Below are 21,491 nucleotides of genomic sequence, written 5' to 3'. Positions count from 1 at the left end.
ATTGACTTAAATATTCACTCCGGAAGCGTTTCCTTAAAGTATCTCTCAAATTCTGTTGATGTCGAAATTTCTTGTCAAAAAACAAACGACCAAATTATCTAAATCTGGTACACCTACATAAGAAATATCTTGCAAGAACATTGCAGGTGTAATAGGAATGGGATCATGTGGATCATCAGAAACATAAGTCAGAGGTCTTGAATTTGCGGTAGCCTCACAATCACATACAATAGTCAGTAACTCCTCATACTGTAGAGATGCAAGTCCCAATACTCTCCTTAGAAGCCTTTTGACAATCTGTATGTCTCTCCCAGAAACCACACCACCATGTCACTGTAGGCGGATTGAATTTCCATTCGATTCTTCTTACTGAGGCTTCTCTTTGTATTTCATTCTTGTCCACTTCATTGATCAAATTACTTGCGCCTACGAAATTTGTCCCATTGTCACTAAACACAATTTTCGGACCTCCTCGCCGAGCAATGAACCTTCTAAATCCAAGCAAGAAACTCTTAGTGGACAAAGATGTGTAGAGTTCAAGGTGGACAGCTCTTATAACAGCACACGCAAATAGGATAATCCAAGCTTTTGTACCATCTTTCAAAATAAGATTGCCACTTAAATCAACACCGGTCACTTCAAATGGAGAAGCATCTCGTATTCGCTCTTCAGGTAGCGGAGCGGGCATGCACTGAATCCCTTTTGTTTCATGTCGTTTACATCTAACACCTGAGCAAGAATCCTTTTTACCGTTCTTCTACCTTTGAGAATCCAAAATATTTCTCTGAGAGAAGTCAATACTACACTTACACCAGCATGATTCACACTGACATGTTGCTCAAAAATCAGCAATTCCTCCAATTTATGTTTACTAGGTAGAATCAAAGGGAACTTAAATTATTCTTCATCATGACGTATTAGCTTCGTCTTTATTCGGCAAATACCTTCCTTATCTTGGAAAATATCAAGATACTTCAATTCGGATTTCCTGTCAGTTGAAAAACTTTCGTCTTGTACGTTCCTGATTAAAATTCGTTCTGCTGAATTAAGCTAAATAGCTGTCAACTCTCCGTAAACTCGTTCGTTTGATTTCTTTGCATTGTGGCAAAATCGAATAATCCAAGTAACCAGTCTTACTATCTTTGAATACTTCAAAAAATAGGTACAGTACCACAGATCTACTTTACTCTCAACGTACATGCTCATCACCAATCCTTTCTTTCTTTCAGCACTTACTTCTTCTTTATTTGTCATGACAGTAGATCAAGGGCAATCTGTTCCTTCTTGCTTGACCCTCCCACCATTGCGATTCTAATAGTTTTCTAACTGAACATCCTCGTGAAGGCAGGTCCGCCGGGTTATGATGCCCTGAAATATGACGCCAGTATTCTACATGTGTTAAATTGCGTATTTCCTTCACTTTATTATTAACGAATGTTGCCCATTGTCCTTCATTCTGTATCCAACACTGGGCTGTAGGCGAATCCGTTCAAAAATATTATTTGATGGTTTCAAAATCCATTGCTGTTTTCACAAAATTCGCTACACGAGCTCCTATGAAACATGCCAGTAATTCTAATCTAGGTATAGTGATACCCTCCAGTGGCGCAATTCTCGATTTAGCTCGCAATAATTGTACTGAAACAGTGCCACTAACCTCAGTTCTCAAAAATACTACTGCAGCATAGAACATTTTAGATGAATCACAGAATATGTGTAAACTAGAAGATTCTATGTCTACAAACGAAACACTCCTAGGTATTTTGACAGGCCTTAACAGAGTAAGTTCTTCTAACCACTTAAGAAACAGTTTGCTTGTTTCTTCTGGTAATTTAGTACTCCAACTTAACTTTTCTTTCCACGTTTCTTGTAACCATAGTTTTGGGAAAAGAGTAACAGGACAACTGAAACCAATAGGATCAAACACTCGTTGCGCAAAGGACAAAACAACCCTTCTCTTTACTTGTTCAGGAGATTTCTCACTTAATTTTAGGTCACAAAATAAAACATCATCTTGCTTGTCCCACAATAAACCTAGAACAGATATTGGTACACATTTCTGTTCTTACTTACACAAGGTAGTATGCTCCCACCCTCTTAACTCAAATTTTCCTTCAGCCGTAATATTCGTTGCTTGTTCAATAAACTCTTTCAATTCATTTTCAGAATCAACGGACGTTACACAATTATCAACATACATGGAAGTTTTCTTTTCAGTTACACTGCTATAAGAATAATTGTATTGTTTCAAGTGGTGGTCTATCACAGCATGCAAAAGAAAGGGACTGCAGTTAACTCCAAAAACTACCCTGCGGTGTCGAAACAGTTTAATCACCTGTTCATTATAATCTTGCCACCACAAAAAACGTAAGTAATCGCGATCTGCTGGATAAATAGAGATTAGTAAAAAGTCTCTTCTTATGTCCGAAACAACACCTATTCCTTTCTTTCTAAAATTCATGAGAATAGCAGGAATAAGTTCCAACATATTAGGTCCCTTTGCTAGACAAATATTTAAGGAACGAGACTCCTTTTCTTTACAAGAAGCATCAAAAACAGGTCTAACATTTGTCGTGGAATTTGCTTTAAAAACTCCCCGATGAGGTAAATAATGCCCTCGATTACCTAACTCTTCTTCTGTAACTTCTTCTATAATTCCCTCATTTTTCCAGTCTTCAAAAATTGCGCTATACTCATCAAAATTTCCATCCGCTATTAATTTCTCAGTTGCTTTTCTTAGTCGCTTCTCCGATAGATCCCGGTTATCGGGAATATCACTGTTGCCATCTAGCCAAGGTAAACAAGTCTCATATCTTCCCTCTTCGTTAACAGTTACAGTTTTCTCAAAATGATCTAAAAACGCTGCGTCTATTTCACTTTTTCTCAAGGTTTCACAGGGGTCAAAAATTCCTATGGTTTCTAAATTCCACAATCTGCTAAACGTGTATTTTGATTCAAAAGTGTAAGAGTCACTCATATGCTCGACCAATTTTCTGACGACTACCCAACCTAGCACAGTTTGAATAGCAGTTAGAGCACAATCTAAGTGATGCAAAGTTCCTATATAAAGTTTACCCATAACATCAGCAGCTAGCAATATTTCGATTTTTGGAGAATCGACACCAATATCTGAGACAATTATATTATTTGCCTTCAACTCTTCAAGCCAAGGACCTGGTTTCAATTTTGGTATGGGATTAGAAATAAGAGTTTGATCCAAAACCTGTATTTCAGCTGCACCATTACCTACCTTACTTTTTAACATTAAATTGTAACATTTATGTTCTGTTTTCTTCGAAGAACCACCTCCGAATAACGCATGTATTACTTGTTCAGTTTTCACTGCTGTGTAACACATTTCTTTAGCAGCACTAGACAAAATGTAGGACCGCTGAGAACCTGAATCAATGAGCGCCCTTACAATGCACCTTTTACCGTTAGCTTCCAACACTACAGGTAAAGTTTGTAAAACAACATCTTGTGTACAACACTGAGTAGATAGGGTAGCTTTAGGTTTCTCTTCCTCCTTTTCCGATTCGCTACTATCCTTACGTTCGGACGGTAACTCCGCGCACATAATCACCCAATGCTTTTGTTTACAAATAACACACTGCACTTTTGCTTTACAAGCCTTTGAAAAATGTCCAACTTTTAAGCAAACAAAACACGCCTTTTGTTTTTTACGACTTCTTGATTCTTGTTCAAAGAAAGCTTTGAAGCATGTAAATATTCCTTATTTTCGTGATGCTTATCGCAAAAAATACAATTAACAGAATTTTGATTTCGTTCACCCACAAACAATTCACTCGTGGTCATAACGTGCTCCTCTTCTCTCTCTTATTGGAAGCTTCCATTAACTTGAATCCCGTTTTCGCAAGTTATATTCTTTCTTCACCTTACCAATTAGAAGTTACAATCGCTATAAAAGATAAACAAATATAAATCTCTGGGTGTAGACAAAATTCCGGCTGATTTAATTTTAGCTGGAGGCGAAAAATTGTGGAACAAGATACACAAACTCATTCTCCTTATCTAGAACAAGGAAGAATTGCCACAAGAGTGGAAAGAATCAATCATTGTTCCAATTCACAAAAAAAGCGACATAACTGACTGTAATAATTATCGAGGCATTTCTCTTCTGTCAACATCCTATAAAATTCTTTCAAATATTCTATTAGTAAGATTGACCCCATACGCAGATGAAATTATTGGAGATTATCAGTGCGGATTTAGACGAAATCGATCAACTATCGACCAAATATTTACCGTTCATCAAATACTCGAAAAAAGTGGGAATACAATACCCCGGTACATCAACTATTTATTGATTTTAGAAAGGCGTACGACTCGGTTAGGAGAGAAACATTATACAACGTTCTTACAGAGCTTGGAATACCGAGAAAGCTAATTAGATTAATTAAGATATGTTTAAATGAATCCCAGAGTAAAGTCCGGGTAGGAAAATTTGTGTCCACGAGCTTTCACGTCGAAAATGGGCTGAAACAAGATGCGTTGTCGCCGTTATTATTTAACTTCGTTCTGGAATACTCTATAAGGAAAATCAAGGATAGCTACCAGGGTCTATAGTTGAACGGTATTCACCAGGTTATGGCATATGATGATGATGTAAATTTAATAGAGGATGATAGAAGAACAATAGAAAGAAATGCAGAGATCTTATTAAACGCCTGCAGGGACATGGGTTTAGAAGTAAATGCAGAAAAAAGTAAATACATGGAAGTGCGTTGGGACCAATACAGCACATTATGGATGCGTTAAAATATTAAACAATACTTTTGATAAAGTGGATAGTTTCAAATATTTAAGATCAATATTAACAGAGGAAAATCATATTCACGAAGAAATTAAATGTCGACTAAAAGCAGGGAATTCGTGTTACTATTCGGTTCAAAATCTCTTGTCGTCGATATACAAGACGATAATCATGCCTGTTCTGTATTGTTGCGAAACATCGTCACTTACTCTGAGGGAAGAACATAGACTGAAAATATTTGAGAACAGGATCCTGAGACGAATATTCGGACCCAAGATGAACGGGAATGGGGAATGGCGGAAACTTCATAACGAGGAACTACATAATTTATACGGTTTACCCAACATTGTTAGGGTCGTCAAGTCTAGGAGGCTTAGGTGGGCAGGTCATGTAGCTAGAATGGAAGAAAGTAGAAACGCTTTGAACGTCTTTACTGGAAGACCAATTGGAAAAGGACCATTAGGAAGACCTAGGCGCAGATGGGAGGACAATATTAAGACGGATCTCGAGAGATTGGAATACAGAGTAGAAATTAGATCCAGTTAGCTAAGGATAGAAGTCAGTGGAGAGCTTTTGAGAACGCGGCATTGAACCTCCGGGTTCCATAGGCCATAGAGTTAGTTAGTTAAGCATATACGACAGCTAGCTTCTTACAGATAATTTCGAGCTCGAAACACCAATGTCGTGCGTGGCAATTTGATTGGGTCTTTTACTGTTCCTCGTCTTCACTTATCTGCTATCGACTACGTGGGCTTGATCAACTGACATTGTGAGAAGGTAGTTGTAACAGAATCTCTTATAGCAACGGCATTATCTGATGGTGAGCTACCAAAAATTTTAGAAACCGTAGATGTGGCAGATTTGCTTCGGGAAGTATTGAAATTTCCATCTCATACACGATCTGTGGTGCTGAGTTAAGCTGATGATGGATTCATCATTGGCTATATCTGGACCAGAAGCAAGGGATGGTTTCACCCACACACGTCTAAAACTACGCAAGACAATGCCTTCTTTCAAATCCAGGAAGGACTACAAACCATCTGTATAAAAGCTCCAACTGTGATATTTTAAGTTCCCATAATGTTCAAGTTGAGTAGATGAACGTTTGTGAGTATAATATCGGACTTTTTTTTAAAAAAAAAATATCTTTTGTGTAATTTCATTTCTTTTATGGAAACTGTTTCCAATTTCATCTTTTTTTGTGTGTGTTAGATTTTGTTCAAATTCAGATTTGTTTATGTTAAGCGTTCACTTGAGGGAAAAAAACATTTTGAGTTTTGCAATTTTTCGCTTTTATTTTAACAAGAAAATCATGCAGCGCCCCTCAAAATGCTAACTATATCGCCATTTGGGGGGGGGTATTTAATATGTTCTTAATACATAAATGTCTCTTCGCAGTGAAATGCCGGCAATAGTTAAAAGCACTGTTTTCCATAATATAACTATAAAGTTAAGGTGAAAAATTATAATAAAACTTTGCGACAGCACTGCCTCCAGGATGTTAACCGATATTTGTCCAATTTTGCACATTAACTACTTATTACGAAAAGCAACTTTTGGTAGCTATTACAAGTCAATGTTAAACATTTTTAATTTTTCGCCCCATTCTAGTGTGTCTAAGAAAAAGATCAAAGAAAAATCTCTGACAAAGAAGCAAAATCAATTGAAGAGCTGAATTCCAAACGAGCCTAAGCCAAAACAGTAAGGTTTGCAGGAGGCGATATTTTGTGTGCGTTTTGATCATTCAATTTCCGAAAAAGAAAAGTAATCTACGCAAAAGAAAACTGTAATTGCCTACGTTTCGTAAGATAACGGTGAAATTATCATCTATAGCAAGAGTTTTATAAGTGTTTGTAGGCATGAGTCAGAAAATAACTTCAGAGAGTAGAGTTGACTAAGGATATTTTGGGAAACGATGCAGTTTTTCTTTTGCCTACAACTAATTTGATTTATGTAGTTTTGGCATAAAACCCTGTTCAATATACTAAGGCGCTGAGAAGGAACTTAATGGAACCAATATCTCAAAATTGACAAACAATGACTTAGGCTCTTTTGGAATCCACCCATTCAATTTCTACTACAATTGTGCTAAAGTGAATAGTCAATTGGATAGTAATAATAATAATAAAAAAATGGAGCGTAGTAAAATAGTCAATGGAAACATTTATATTACTTCACATTTAACAACGATATCTACTTTAAATGAAAGTTAAAATAACAGAAGATTCTGAAAGAAAAAAATATAGATTGATTTGTTATTGAAAAAAAAAATCATTATATTAACACTACTGTCTAGATTATTTATCTACTTATTTTTGACTTGAAATTTGTTGGGGAAATGGAAAATCTGTTTAGATTACATATTAACTGAAGAACAGTGTAAATGGCAACGGACGATTAAAATTCTAAATGCATTTTTCCTGCACGTAGAATTAGATTATGAAGACTCGTGTTTGAAACTGCAGTTGTTTACAAAGCAGAGTTCCCGTTTCGTTTCCCCAGTTGGCTGTGTCTGTTTTGTAAAAGGTAATTGAATCTTATTTCCAAATGACGAGTGGTGTTTGGGGTATTTGCGTGGGGGAACTGGACGTGTTCGACCTTCTCCAAGGCCCCTGCTTGGTTCCGGGTGGCGTGGAAGAGAAGAACAACTGGTTAATTGTAAGCATGACTCCTATAATGGGACATTTCTAAACATCCCACGGCGTTCGGTCGACAGTCGGTAATTCTCATACATCTCGCATCGTTCACCACGAAACTTGCTTAACCTGATACCATGAGATCGAGCTGCATTTAGCATGGGATGTGGAAAATTGATGATATTTTGTTTTTGGCCTTTAGACAGAAAGGAATTTATTAAGTTGAGCAGTCCAAGTAGACAAACTCCTAGTAGGACGCTGTTTATCTAGTAGTTTATGTAACCCATTCATAAGAAAGTTATGAACCATTTAGAAATTCCTTCCACCTTTGTCAGAAATGTGTAGTTAGGAATACGAAGCTTCCACACAATATTGTCTAACCATGTCCATATTTCAGCAACATACTTCATATCCGAATCAAAAATAATTTTCATAATTTCTTGCTTATTTCAAGCTCATATTAGCTGAGAATGTATTTTTAAAGACCGCTATTTAAGTGGATATTTTCTGTTAAATTGATTGGATGGTATCCACGAACAGCAGAAGGCTGTGCTTCTTTATGTAAACGAATAATATAAAGTCACATCTGGTAATTTTCTGACAGGAAAATAAACGATGCAACATGTTTCTTACATATGTAAAATACAGCATAAGAAAAGAGTATAGGATTTATGTTGATAGTGAATCAAACTGCAAAAGCGCTTTTTTTTTTTCTTTCTCAATTACAATTTCTTAAGACGAAAGAAACAAAGATTTTTATACTTTAATTTCTCATATTTATTGACGATTAACGTTTCAAAAGTTATACATACATCTTGTTGTTTATTTCTTCTCTCTCTCTCTCTCCACAATATTTCGAATCTTATCATAATTCGAATTTGATTCTTCAAGAGGACACGCATAGAAAGCGAAGCTCAATATTTTTGAGCGTCCAATTTTCACTAGTTATAGGTTACTTTTCTTTACCATCTTGCACTTTTTTTCTGAAATATTTGAGGGGCGCGGTGGCTCAGTGGTAGAGCGTTCAACTTTGGTGCTTGGGTTCCTGGGATCGATCCCAGCCCCCGCCAAGTGAACTTTGTGGTGGACAAACACCGTGCTCGTGGGTTTTCTCGGGGTTCTCCCGTTTCCTCCCACTTTCTTCATTTCACTCATCTCTCATCATCACCGTCTCCTTTAGCCTAACCGGCATAATCGTGGGACGTAAAACTCAAAGATTTCATTTCATATTTTTTTTCTGAAATATTTGCCAGCTCATTTTTTTTTTTAATCGTTAGAGAAAAAAGTGACAAGTTTAACTTTACAAAGGTCTCTTACAGTCATTTACAGTCCATGCCCTTAGATAAGTTAAGACACGTTGTTGTTATAGTTTCTAAATGCTGGAGCCAATTTTGTCTCTAGTGGTCGCCATCCACCTGTTCTTGGGAGCAATCTCCCCTACAAAAAAAAAAAAAAAAAAAAAAAAGTAGTAGAAGACACCAGAGTATGTTGTGTCAAAAGCAAGGCAACTTGTAACATACATTTTATTCATTTCATTCAATTTAGGAAGGTTTACTCGAGTGTCATTATAACCCGCCTTTATATATATCCAGTGGCGGATCCAGGATTTAATCAAGGGGAGGGCTAAACCACAGTTTGCAGCTTTATCCAGTGTAAAGCAGGATTGAAGCCCATATATTTACAGGGTGTTTCAAAACAACATGGACAACGTTTGGGAGGTGATTCCTGACACCAAGATAAGACAAAAAGTATAGACCATCCTGGGTGCACAAATGAACTTTAAAGGTCCATAGCTCCAAAACTATCGGATCTACCATAGTCGTGTGAAGACTTCCCTTAGGAACTAGTATGTGCCCTATCCAAATAATCATGTTTCAGAATCCTGCGGTACTTCGCAGCAATGTTTATAGAGGCAGTTGGAGAGTACTTCATATTACATGACCGTAGACAAACTCCCTCTATAGAAATTGTTGCGTGAGTGCCACAGAATTCTGAAACATGTACTTTTGGATAGAGCACATATTAGTTCCTAAGTAAAGTCTTGACCCGGCTACGGTAGGTCCCATAGTTTTAGAGATATGGACCTTTAAAGTTCATTTTTTCAAGTTTTCGGCAGCTTATAACTCAGAAAGCAAGGATTTGTGCACTCAGGATGGTCTATACTTTTTGTCTTATTTTGGTGTCAGGTATCACCTCCTAAACGTTGTCGGTGTTGTTTTGAAACACCCTATATATATATATATATATATTTGAATGAAAGGATATTAATTGACAGGGAGATATATAATTACGTAGAGAGGTTTTAAGATGTCGGTCTACCTGTATGTCCGAACGTTCGTTCGTACTATTAGTAGGACACAAAGATAAAGGAGAACAGAACAAAATAGTTGCAGTCACAAGACGGGAGGGTCAGCAGAATTACACATGACTAGGTCGTTGGTCTGCGATGACTCAGTGGTAGAGCTGTCTCCTCTTCTTCGTAGGTTTCATAATTTGATCCCAGCTCGCGCTAATTAGGCTTTGTGCTGGTCAAATCCCGGGTGCATGGATTTTCTCTGAGTTTCTCGTTTCTTTCCACTGTCTTCGTTCCAGCATTATCACCTATTTCATTCTTACCGCCTCCATTATCATCGAGATTTTAAGCTAAACAAAAATGAGTAAGTCGTTTTAACTGAACCCACAGAACACTGGGCAACAAAACAAGGTATAGGCTACTGTTAGTGCAGCATGGTGTCTGTTTGGAGAAAGTTCTTGTGCAGTAGTGCCTAGAAAGGTCGTAATGGACAGCGAAAAAGTGTTCTCTTCCTTTCAGCAGATACCCTCTCAATTGTTAATGCAGAACGCACTAGTTATAAACGTTGTGATTTCTAATACACTCAACAGATAGCAATTCAGTTCCTGACAACTTATCATTCAGACACTCACAAATGTGCTTGTAGCTAATTTGTGTACTAAAATCCCTTGATTGGTATTTTTGACAACTGACAGTAGCATTCACAATTGTGAGGGGATCTGCTGAAAGGGCTAAGGATGAAAGGGAGGGATAATATCATAGAAAGAAAGCATGTCTGCTAATGGAATAGGACATCACTTAGGCAAAGTGCTTGTGTTGTTAACAATCTTCTGAGACTTGGAGACTAATATAGGTAATATAAGTCACGGGACGAATAAATGCTTCGAAGACTGGAGACATTAACTTCGCAACAGGCAAGATATTTTTTTTCGAAAGCTAAGTGGTGGTGAAACATCTCTTGCAGAGTTGGGACGACACACTTCCGTCCGCATGCGTAAGTCCTGGAAATAGCTGTGAGATTTTGCAATTATCTGCGATAAGAGCAAATGACAGCCACGAAATTAGGCACGACACAAGCAGCGACACATGACTTGGGTCAAGGCATGTATTACTTGGAATAAGGCATTGCAACGAGTAATCTTCAGTAACGAGAAAAAAAAGATGTCCTGATGGCTGGATCCACGCCGCTGAGACTACTAGTGACTGATTTCAGGAGAAGGATATATATATATCCTTGATTGGTCCTTCAGTTCCCAGATATGAGTGGAATGAAAAAGAAACTTTGATATATTTTATGACTTATGGTGTATTCCATTCTTTCATTCTATCTCTGCTCGTTTTTACCTGGAAAGAACTAGATGACGTAACGCTCAATGTCGAGAAAGAAAGAAAAAAAAACTGTTTTAACAAGATTCATTAGAGAATTGTTTCGAACTTTCCTGAAATACCAAAATCTCATTGTTTGCTGAGGAATGAAAATCGAAAACGTGATTCTCTAAATAATAATAATAATAATAATAATAATAATAATAATAATAATAATAATAATAATAATAATAATAATAATAATAATAATAATAATAATAACTGTGTTAAGTGTTACTTTATATTTCATGAGCACAAATATTTTATCAACAACGTTAAAATATTACATTTTTTCTCACAAACTATCGGAAAAGGTAGTTTAGTGATGTAGATGTGTTTTGTCTCGATTTTGTAGAAAATGTCTCCAATAATTTCCTTGAGATTTTGTTACTAAACCTAGAATAATCCGTTTCTGCTTGAATGACCTGGAGAGTGGATTTGGTTATACGTTGGAGTTTCTTCAGACAGAGTTTTTCAATAACTCTTTTCATAGTTTTGTTCATAATTTGTAAATATACATAAATAATAACAACTGTAGCGCGATATGATTTAATAAAGAGGAGAAAGTTTTGTATGGTAGGCTGCATCTTGTCTTCCTTTATTTGTTCATGGAAGAAAAATATAGGTACAGTAGACGCTCTTTAATTCAGACATCCCACCATTAGGCATATCCTGTAATTCTTTTAGGATTTACGGTAACTTTAGATATCGTGTCGTAGTGTTGTCTTCGGCCGCTTATTTAGGCTCTATAAAAGGTATTTTAAGAAGTTTTTTTTTATTGGTTAAATCCAGGGGCGTCATTTCAGACTTTGCTTGAGGGGGGCAAGAATACTACCGACATAAGAATTTTACCTTTTGTACTAGTATATTAGTAAACAATCGACTAAAGTATATGTATTTCTCAAACTCTTGGGGGGGGGGCAATTGCCCCCTCCTGCCCTCCCTAAATGACGCCCCTGGTTAAATCAAGGATGGACCAAAGAATACCGTAGGTGCATTTCGGACCCTGATGGTCAACTTGGCAGTGCCAAGTGGGGCAGAGGAGCTTCACTTTTTTTCTTCTTAAGGCACATTTCTAAAGATTTTCACGCCTTTAAGTTTCAAGATATGAGATTGAAACTTTGCAAACGGATTGTATGCACCTTTGGGTATTTCTAAATTTTTGAGATCCCGAGGGGCGCGAGTGTTCCGAGGGGGTGATGTTTTCAGGAAAAATTCGACTTTTCCCGATGTTTCCGTTTTAGGAATATGATACGGACATGTGAGTGGTAACCGTTGGAAAGGGCTTGTTATACTGAAGAAAATTACTCTAGGTCAAATAATAATTACGAATGTAAGTTATATATAATGGCTCGCCTTCCGACTTTCAAAAATTTCTTCCGCCCTTAGATACAAGATTGAAATTTTGCACACGTATGATGCATATAACAAGCTATTTTTATAAGAAAATTCAGATTCTTACATCAACCCAGACCCGAGAAAGAGGGGCGCAAAATTTCGATTTTTTTTTCGAAGAATAGCCAGTTTTTCCCGATATTCCCATTTCTTGTGTATAATACGGACAACCGTTGTAAAGTATGCTCTATCTTTTTTTTTTTTTTTTTTTTAAAGTATGAACCATGTTTTTCCGATGAACAGTAAGGAAGCAGTAGCTGTTTGACTGAAAGTCTAAAATTTACTACAAAAAGTGGAAATCTTAAGAGGAAATCCGGCAGTGCTTGAGCTGCTCGAGTTTATTTATTTATTTTCGGGTGGATTGGAACATTCACGAGGCCACGTCACTGCACTGTACACGTTTTAGGTCGCTCATTGTTTATCGTGACTGTCATTTTCTTGTTTTTATTTTAGTACTGTGATTCCTGTTTTCTAGTGAGTTACAAAGCACGGTTTAGATTATATAAGAAATAATAAAGAGCCGAAATTAAACCTCAATCATACGTCATTACATTATTTAATAATCTATTTGCGAAATAGTACTTACCTGATTAAACTATTAATGCCATACTCACTTATCTTTAGTAAGAAAATTATTTAAATATTATTATTATTATTATTATTATTATTATTATTATTATTATTATTATTATTATTATAACACGAAGAAGAAGAAGAAGTAGAGGAAGAAGGCAGCCAACATTCTATTTGAACTATTTAACGGAACTAGTTTTTTAAAATCTAGTATTCGATTAATTGTATACTTCTTTATTTATAACGGTATGATGTCAGAAGTTTAATCCGTATCCTTTCATTTCATACATACTCCGAAAATTTACGATGTTAAAATGTATACTACTAATCGATTTACAATAAACAAATATTCAGATGATGTTAAATTGTATTAGAAACAGATGATTATGAAGTATTGTATTACAGGATCTACATTTAAAGCATACAAGGATGAGTCATAAGTCTTGCAATATTTTGGTACACAACATGTATGTATTTATTACAGTACTATGAAAGCAGATTAACATTCAAAGTATAGGTCCTCGTGTTGGACTGACTGTACCTAGCCTAACCTTACCTAACCTTCCTGCTAGTTTCTCGGTTCCATATTTATAATATGCCTTGTCCTTAGAGGCAGGGCCGCATTAAGGGATGAACTTAGGGGACTTCCAGGTGGACAGGGCTTCCACTGTGATCGAAATCTCAACTGGCTATCTGAAAAAAAAATCTTGAAGATAGAATCATCACTATAAAGTAAAATATGACCAAACAATATGAAACATTTCCTTAAATTTCCTACTGTACTTTCAGACAAACGTATTAGGTCAAGTAGGTGACGTCAGCAGGAGCCATATTTTTTTTCTAGCCCCGGGCCTCCACGTGGGTTAATCCAGTCCTACTTAGAGGTAAATATCCTGCTGGGAAGACTGCTATTTTGACCTCCTGCTGGTTGATTAAATATCGTGATTTCCGAAAGTGCGCCATGGATTCAAATATATATTAAACCGAAGAAGAAAGGTCAGAAAAAATATGCTGGGTCTGACGTTAGTTCCACCCTATCAAGTTCTTGAATTTCGTGTTGCGTTTTTCGAGCTAAGCGTGATGTTGCGCTATTTTGTTGCAGCCAGACACACTTTCGGTTCATCAATACATTCTACCTTAGGTATAGTGCAGCATATAACCAACCCAACGCTTTGAAATAAGATTGACACTGATTATATGATAGTTAGGGAGAAACACGAAGTGAAATATCAGTTTTGGATTACTGCAGCAGCGTTAATACCTGAATCCCACCTCATACAATAACAGTTGATGAGCTCTCTCGTGGCTAAGCAGGTAGTGTACGCGTCTTTGGTGTAGAAGACCCAGGTTCGATTCCCGTTGGGAGCTCATGTGGTTCAGTCCCTACGATAAGCTTTTAAGTCAACGTTTTATATACACTCGCTGCTTAACGGGACGCTAAGGACTAAACTAAAACTCAAATCAAATCAAATAGCAGTTAACGTATTAGACATTGTTGAGCACTCACCGTCACTGTCATTAAAAACTGACAGAGTTACGGCATCAATGTTAGTAGTCCGCTTACGCCAGTTTGACCTTGTGCTTAGGGTCGAGCTCGGAGTATACAACAAGCTCCTGCTGTTTGAATTGTGGAAATATTACAAGATATATGAACTACTTCTGCAATTAAAGCATATTGTTGAACGATTTGAACATCACTAAAAGTTCATAAATGATCTTGCATCACACTTATAATCATTTCATCTTTGAACTTTTTACATTATGAATCAAGCAACACTAAGACAGTATTTGTAATCTGATGTTTTGACTGGGTGAAATCTCGTCTCGTCTCGTCTCAAATTTAAAAGTACGATTCTCGTCTCGTGGACAATCTAATCAGAAACAACAATCCGACGGTGCAACTTTTCGGTTACTTACAAGGGACGTATGCGGACTGTGATATTTATAAAAAAATTGGTATCCTGAATAATTGCGGATCGCTAATCATCGTAGTGATAGTCACTCCATGCGAAAATGCCTCGTTTACCCTCAACTTATAATACATACACCAAGCAGTGACCGGATGAGACTGCGGAGTTATACTGCAAAAACGCCGGGAAAAGGCAGAAGGTAAAAAATGTATGCAGGTAACCTGATACCTACGGGAGTGGGACACGTGACCAAGAACACGAACAGTACTGCCGTGTCGTGACAAAACGCTGTAACTTTGGCGAAGTTTTGCGAAAATGAGCCGTAAAGTTTTCATTCGAAAATGTGATCTGTATCGTGTAGAACCAGTGTAACTAGGCAATAATGGTCAACGAATCAATTTTCACCAAATTTAGTCACACAACATGCATTTACGTAACATTACATGTAACCACGTGTTTCCAAAGTCAAGATACACTGGTTTTACACGATACAGATAACATTTTCGAATGAAAACTTTACGGCTCATTTTCGCAAAACTTCTCCGCCAAAGTTACAGCGTTTTGTCACGACGCGGCAGAGTAGTATCACACAAGCACTGTTGCCATCCCAACGCAAACTTATAGTTTTTTTCTTTTAATAGAACATAGACCGTTTTATGGCATTAAACCAATTTGCATAAAACGTGAAAGAAAATAAGCGAAAGTTGGGTTATCAGTGTTGCTAAATAAGGGAGATATGAGGCTCTAAAACTGAAAAATTTTGGGAACCGTACAGAGAAACGAACAATAACCATAAGACTGCAGGAAGAACAAATAAAAAATATACAGTAGTGAGTGAACTATCTCATGCATAGAATTAAGTATGTACCAGGCTTGATACAAGATTCACCCAAAAAGAGCACATGTTAGAGTAGCTGTAGAAGGAATAAGTCCATTTTATGTGACATAATATGGAAATGTGAACAGCAAATCTTCCTCTAGCGCAGCAATTCCAATGGCGCTTGTGTAGAATCTATATTTTGAACCATTCCTGAGAGCTATAAAACGAAACGCTGCACAAAATCCTACATGCCTTCCAAACCACAAGAACGACAGCGTAGCAACTGGAAAGAGTACAGAAAAGCTGTGCACGCAAAGTAACAAATCTGTGGCAAGAAAGTATGTCAGAATCGATTCGCAAAGATTAATGACAGGTGATAGGTGTCAGTCGAGAGTATAGGAAATGCTAGGATGTGAGACAACGATGAAGATAAAACACACTACATTTGGGTTACCAGTAATATACAGGCGCATTTTTTTAATATACCAATACATATAACAGAAAAGCCATAAATAGTATGACCAAATACGTACATTTCTCGTCCTAGCCGCATACATCATGTAACGTATCAAGAACTTTAGTCACTGGGTGTTGCGCATGCTGTGGTTTACTCCCTACTGTATATTTATTCCTTCTGCAGTCTTATTGTTGTACATTTGTTTGTTTCTCTGTATGGACACTATAATTTCTCAGTATTAGAGCCTCATATCTCCCTTATTTTTCAACACTGATAACCCACGTTTTGCTTATTTTCTTTCACATTTATATCAATTGTGTTAACGCAATAAAATGGTCTACGTTCTATTCGAATAAAAATGTAAGTTTGTTTTGGGATGACAACACTCTTCTTGTGACACTACCACCGTCTTCTTGGTCATGTGACCCCTCACGTAGGTATCAGGTTACCTGCATACATTTTTCATTTTCCGCCTTTTCCCGCAGTCTTTAGAGTATAACTCGGCATAGCCCCACCCGGTCTCTATTGGTATATGCATTATGCGTAGTGGGTAAACAAGGCAATTTCCGCACCGAGTGACTTCCGCCACGATAATTACCAATCCATAATTAGTCGGGGTACGAAGTTTCATAAATATTTAGCTGTCACGGTTCGCATACGTCAATTGCTAGTACATTTATAGAAATACACTCCCCAGACAGCAATCAGCACCAGTCCCTAACAGCACCAGATGTGCTAGGCATGTGCCATTTAGGGCCCCAGCTACTTTGTAGGTACCCTACACTTGACACATAAGATATTCATGTGCTAAGTATGTGCTTAGGCTACCTACAGTTTTAGGTACTTGTTACACCTAATTGATATTGGCAACTATGTACCACAAATATATCGTTTATATACCTGGCTCAGTTTCGCACTCTAACAGTCATTTGTTTTTATGTCGTCACTTGGGACATATATTTGTCATCTTCTAGATACGTCATTTAAGTATATATTGTTTCAGATACCCTAACAGCACAAGATGTGCTAGCATTCGCCATTTAGGTGTTCTAAGTTCATTTCCCACATTTGATGCATGTGTTGCTTCTTTTTCTAGGCGATTGTGTACTAGAAGCAATAAACGCATCAACTTTATTAGATGGCAACTGTCGCCGATCATTTGAAAGTGAATATGGAACAACCATGAAATAAAGTAAATAGACACTCGTCAATGTGTTATAAAATTACATTGCGAGCAGATTTTACCTAATCCCAAACGGTTATAGTCGAATAATGCAATTAAAAAAGCACTCTGATTAGCCGAATGCAAAAGACATCAATAATTTATCCCTCTACAAGCGACGTTCTCTTTGTCGCCTCTGTGAGCAAGTCGGAAGAGCACGCGGCTAGTAACCCAAGGGTTGGTAGTTCGCGCCCACCATAGGGTATCCCTACACTTTCTTACTTGTTTAAAGTGTTGCTTAGACTTACCTTAATGTAAACACATTACACATATAGGCGATTTAACATATTATGTGGTTCATTGACGCTTACGGCATGGAGAACATGCCTAGAACATACTAGGCATGTTCCCCATGTACATGTCAGGCATGTGCCTAGGGGCGGACATAACTGTGACTATCACTTGTCATCCATGTGATTTCTTCCTCAGAAGTATATAAGGCACATACTGGACAAATTTCCATGTACCTAAGGGAAAATGATATTCATATGCCTGCTATGTGATTGTGCTGTTAGGGAGTAACAATACTCAGTACTACATAAAGTCACTCCTTTATAGAAACGTATAGCATTACATTATTATAATTTGTGTTATTATTTAAAGAAAAAAAAGAGGGAAACAGATTTGTCACGACATCGTGAATACACCAGTTTGATTCAACAAAGTGCGTCATCAATCAAAATAATGTTGAGTACTACTGGTCTATGCTATGCCAAGCTTGTCTACACTTTCCTGAGAGTCCGCTCCATAGATGTTCTAAGCAGTTTATCAGGACATTCTGTTGACCGGTGGTTGCACGGCTCATTTTTAAATGTTCCTAACGAAGTTTCACAATGGAATGGCTTGTGGTGCGTTCCTTCATCACGTCTTACCCAAGCATACAGTTTTTTTTTTTTTTTTTTTTGAGAAGGTAGCTCGATATCGAGCTTCAATCTCAATATATCAGTTTCAAATTCCAGTGCTACTACCTCTTTTACCTTTATTTCTTGATTATCCTTCTACATCTATTAAAAAGTTTAAAAAAAATACAACAATCTTGTTTCTACCTTCATTTATAAGGAGCTGATTTGTGACAAAGACACGACTAGTTTTCATATCGAAACTGTAATAGAAAACTAAATGGAACAGGTATTCGCTATGAGAGTTAAAGTCTTGTATTTGACAACCATCAATCAATTCATGTTGCGATTTGTTTGAGCATTTGCTTTAGCACTGTCCATATCGTCTCAAACTAATGTGACCTAAACATTATTTATGAATGTAGCATTCAATAGGTTAGCGTAATAAATTTAACTACCATCATCATGAAGTCTGTTTCCAACAAGAAACATTTATTTTAAATAATGTATTTATGACAGATTTTGCCACCCCTCGAAATTTGTCGCCCCATGCAAATGCACGTGCATCGCATATGGTAGAACTGACCCTGTCTATCACCTTAAGCCCTTCACATATGTGAGAAATGACGTTCCTTGGTGAGCACATTATCTGGGGAAGGGAGGAAGGAAAGAAGAGGCCTGGAACCTGTATGTCACGTACCATCCCCGCATTCGACTGCTGTGAATGAGGATACCCAAGTAAAGCCTCACTCAGAATGGCTGAAAAAGGCGTTACGCTTTTCCGACCTAGTGTTCCAGTGGGAAACGAATCCAAGATCGCTTGCACCAAAGATGAGATAATTTCATATAATCATCAATCATGGAAGTTAGGTGAACTTTATAGTGTGTATATTATGAAATTCACTAAAATAAATATAGAAAAGGACTTTTGGATAAAACAATGCCACATTTTGTTTCTTCTATTTTAGTATATTTCCCTGATAGATTCACTAAGAATTTATCTTCATTTCTAGTTGTCTTCCTCAGGTAGAATTGTTTTGCAGACGGTTAATCCATCGAATAGAGCTTTCCAGTTTCGGCAATTACAATCGTGAGTGCGTTCGTTTCGCAAGACTATCGCACCACACCTCTTACCATAAATGCTTCGTAGTGTTCTGAAAGGTGGAGCAACGCGCAACTTCAGTGTTGGTCTGCAGGTGGGTAGGAAATGCAACATCTACATTGAACACCCACAACCTTCATTTAGTGAGACAAGATAAAAACGTAAGAGCGGGACGCTGACCCTGCACTTTAGTGAAACAAATCTCTTATATATCTAGTGAACAGATATAATACGTTATATCTACATTTTTTTTATTGGGTAAAGAAATGCACACACAAACCGGATGTAAAGTTTTCCGCAACTATCCCGGATTCTAGGTACGCGTTTTGCAAGAGTAAAGTAAGTGTGTGATTTATGAATGTGTCAATTCATGTACAAAGTAAGATACATACTCACATGAGTCATCACCTTTGCTTCGTTCTAGGAAGTTCTCAGATAAACAAGCCCTGAATTTGTGAATGGATGGTGTACATATGTCATTTCTATGATAGCATCATCCGAAAAGAACCATTCTTGATTGTCGAAGCTTCGTTCAGAGCTGATATACGTTCTGCATCCTTGTGATAACAAGGAGAGACACCATTAGACGCGAACAGGAACTTAGTCAAAAATTCTCACGAAGTCGGACAAGAAAGTGCTTTTACCTTCTCAATTGCTTTCGATGAACAACCTATGCTCCGTACAAAGATTTCAGTTTCAAACTTGCAGATAGAATGTGCATGTATGTGGAATCGCTAGGAAAAGACAAACAACGGTAGATATTGTGTTATTCGGTAATGATTTGCGTCAACACACGCAAAATTTGTATTCTAATTTGCGATAATAGACATAACAGTTATCATTGAGCTAGGGATGGTGCCGAGGTCGAGATGGCATTTTAAAAAAATAGAGATGATGTTATGATTCAACATACCAGGACTTTCTTCAGGCGAGACCGATATCCAGACAGAAACTTGTGCTTCGAAACGATACTGAGATAAGAACAAGCTCAGTCTAGAAAATATCCGTCTTGTCTCGAATATTGACGAAAATCCGTTTACTCAAAATTCGTTGCATTGTTGTTTGTATTTAGAAGATAGTGGAATGATTATCCTTGGATGGCTGGAGTTGTAGGGAGGGATAAATACCACCTCTGATAACGTGCTATATCGCAAGTTTCTTAAAAAAAAAAAAACAAACAAACAAACAAAAAAAAACACTGAATTGTTATTTGATATTCAACATGTTTTCTATTTCTTCCAGGCACTTTAATTACACATACAGCATGTTTTCAACATATTCCGAAGTGTAATTTTGTAAAACAAACACATAAGGCTAAACTTTCCAGCATTGTTTTCCCACAGCTTCTCGTGGGAAAGACAGTTTTTTTTTTAATCTTATTTTACTGCAATCCATTGTAAAACTAACAGTATCGAATTCCTTTCAATTTGAGGGCATAGTCGTTACATTGGAAGATAGTATTACTGAATAGAATCAATATATTCAAATGGTAGGTTTATATGTTTGTCTCCAGAGAAAAGTTTATAGCCTATGTTTGTCTCCAATTTTTCGACAATGAGATCTTGAAAACCGCAAGTGCTGGGATCTTGAAAACTGGTCGATTCCAAATTTTGTGTAGATTGTTCAGTTCTTATTCAATATTTTTTTAAAAAATGGCCGTTATTTCTTTAAGCTGGAAGTTCATGTCCCTTATAGCCTCGATTCTGAAAAGGCTAAATTCTATACTAACCTACCAACTAACAGACCAATATTTGTGTTTGCTATAGGTAACACATTCCTCTCAATCATACGTAATAATAATTTATTTTTGTTTAATTGTTCAAAAGTTACATAAAAAAATATTATTGTAAAGATGTGATTGTTGTGCGGTGCAAGACTGTCAGATTTCTACTGTCTATGGAAATAATGAAAGAACTAGAGTGTACCTTCCTTAATGAAGCATAACTCTTTTGTTGCTGTACATTGAAGAGAATATATCAATCAACTTGAACAGCTAATAAAGTTGAAATTCTTCGTTTTATTTCGCCAGAAGAGCCAAATGCGTTAAAGATGTATCAGCAATCATTTAGACAAGAAACTTTGTTTCACACGCGGCAGTGAAGGCT

At 36.9% G+C, this 21,491-nt stretch overlaps 2 protein-coding genes across 2 annotated transcripts; both read right to left on the bottom strand.

The window, feature by feature from the left end:
- Positions 1-244: 244 nt before the first annotated feature.
- Positions 245-688, bottom strand: LOC145687124 (uncharacterized). The gene has a single exon (XM_081760581.1). The coding sequence runs from the start codon at positions 686-688 to the stop codon at positions 245-247; it is 444 nt and encodes a 147-aa protein (XP_081616707.1).
- Positions 689-2,065: 1,377 nt separating this feature from the next.
- LOC145687123 (uncharacterized) lies at positions 2,066-3,577 on the bottom strand. The gene has a single exon (XM_081760580.1). It carries the CDS (start codon positions 3,575-3,577, stop codon positions 2,066-2,068), a length of 1,512 nt encoding a protein of 503 aa, XP_081616706.1.
- Between the last annotated feature and the right edge of the window lie 17,914 nt (positions 3,578-21,491).

The sequence above is a fragment of the Thermobia domestica genome, chromosome 6, assembly GCF_964235325.1.
Source record: "Thermobia domestica chromosome 6, izTheDome1.hap1.1, whole genome shotgun sequence".
In the NCBI taxonomy this organism is placed as follows: Eukaryota; Metazoa; Arthropoda; class Insecta; order Zygentoma; family Lepismatidae; genus Thermobia; species Thermobia domestica.
The sequence above is the reverse complement of the archived record's forward strand: the minus strand, read 5'-3'. Positions and strand labels throughout refer to the sequence as shown.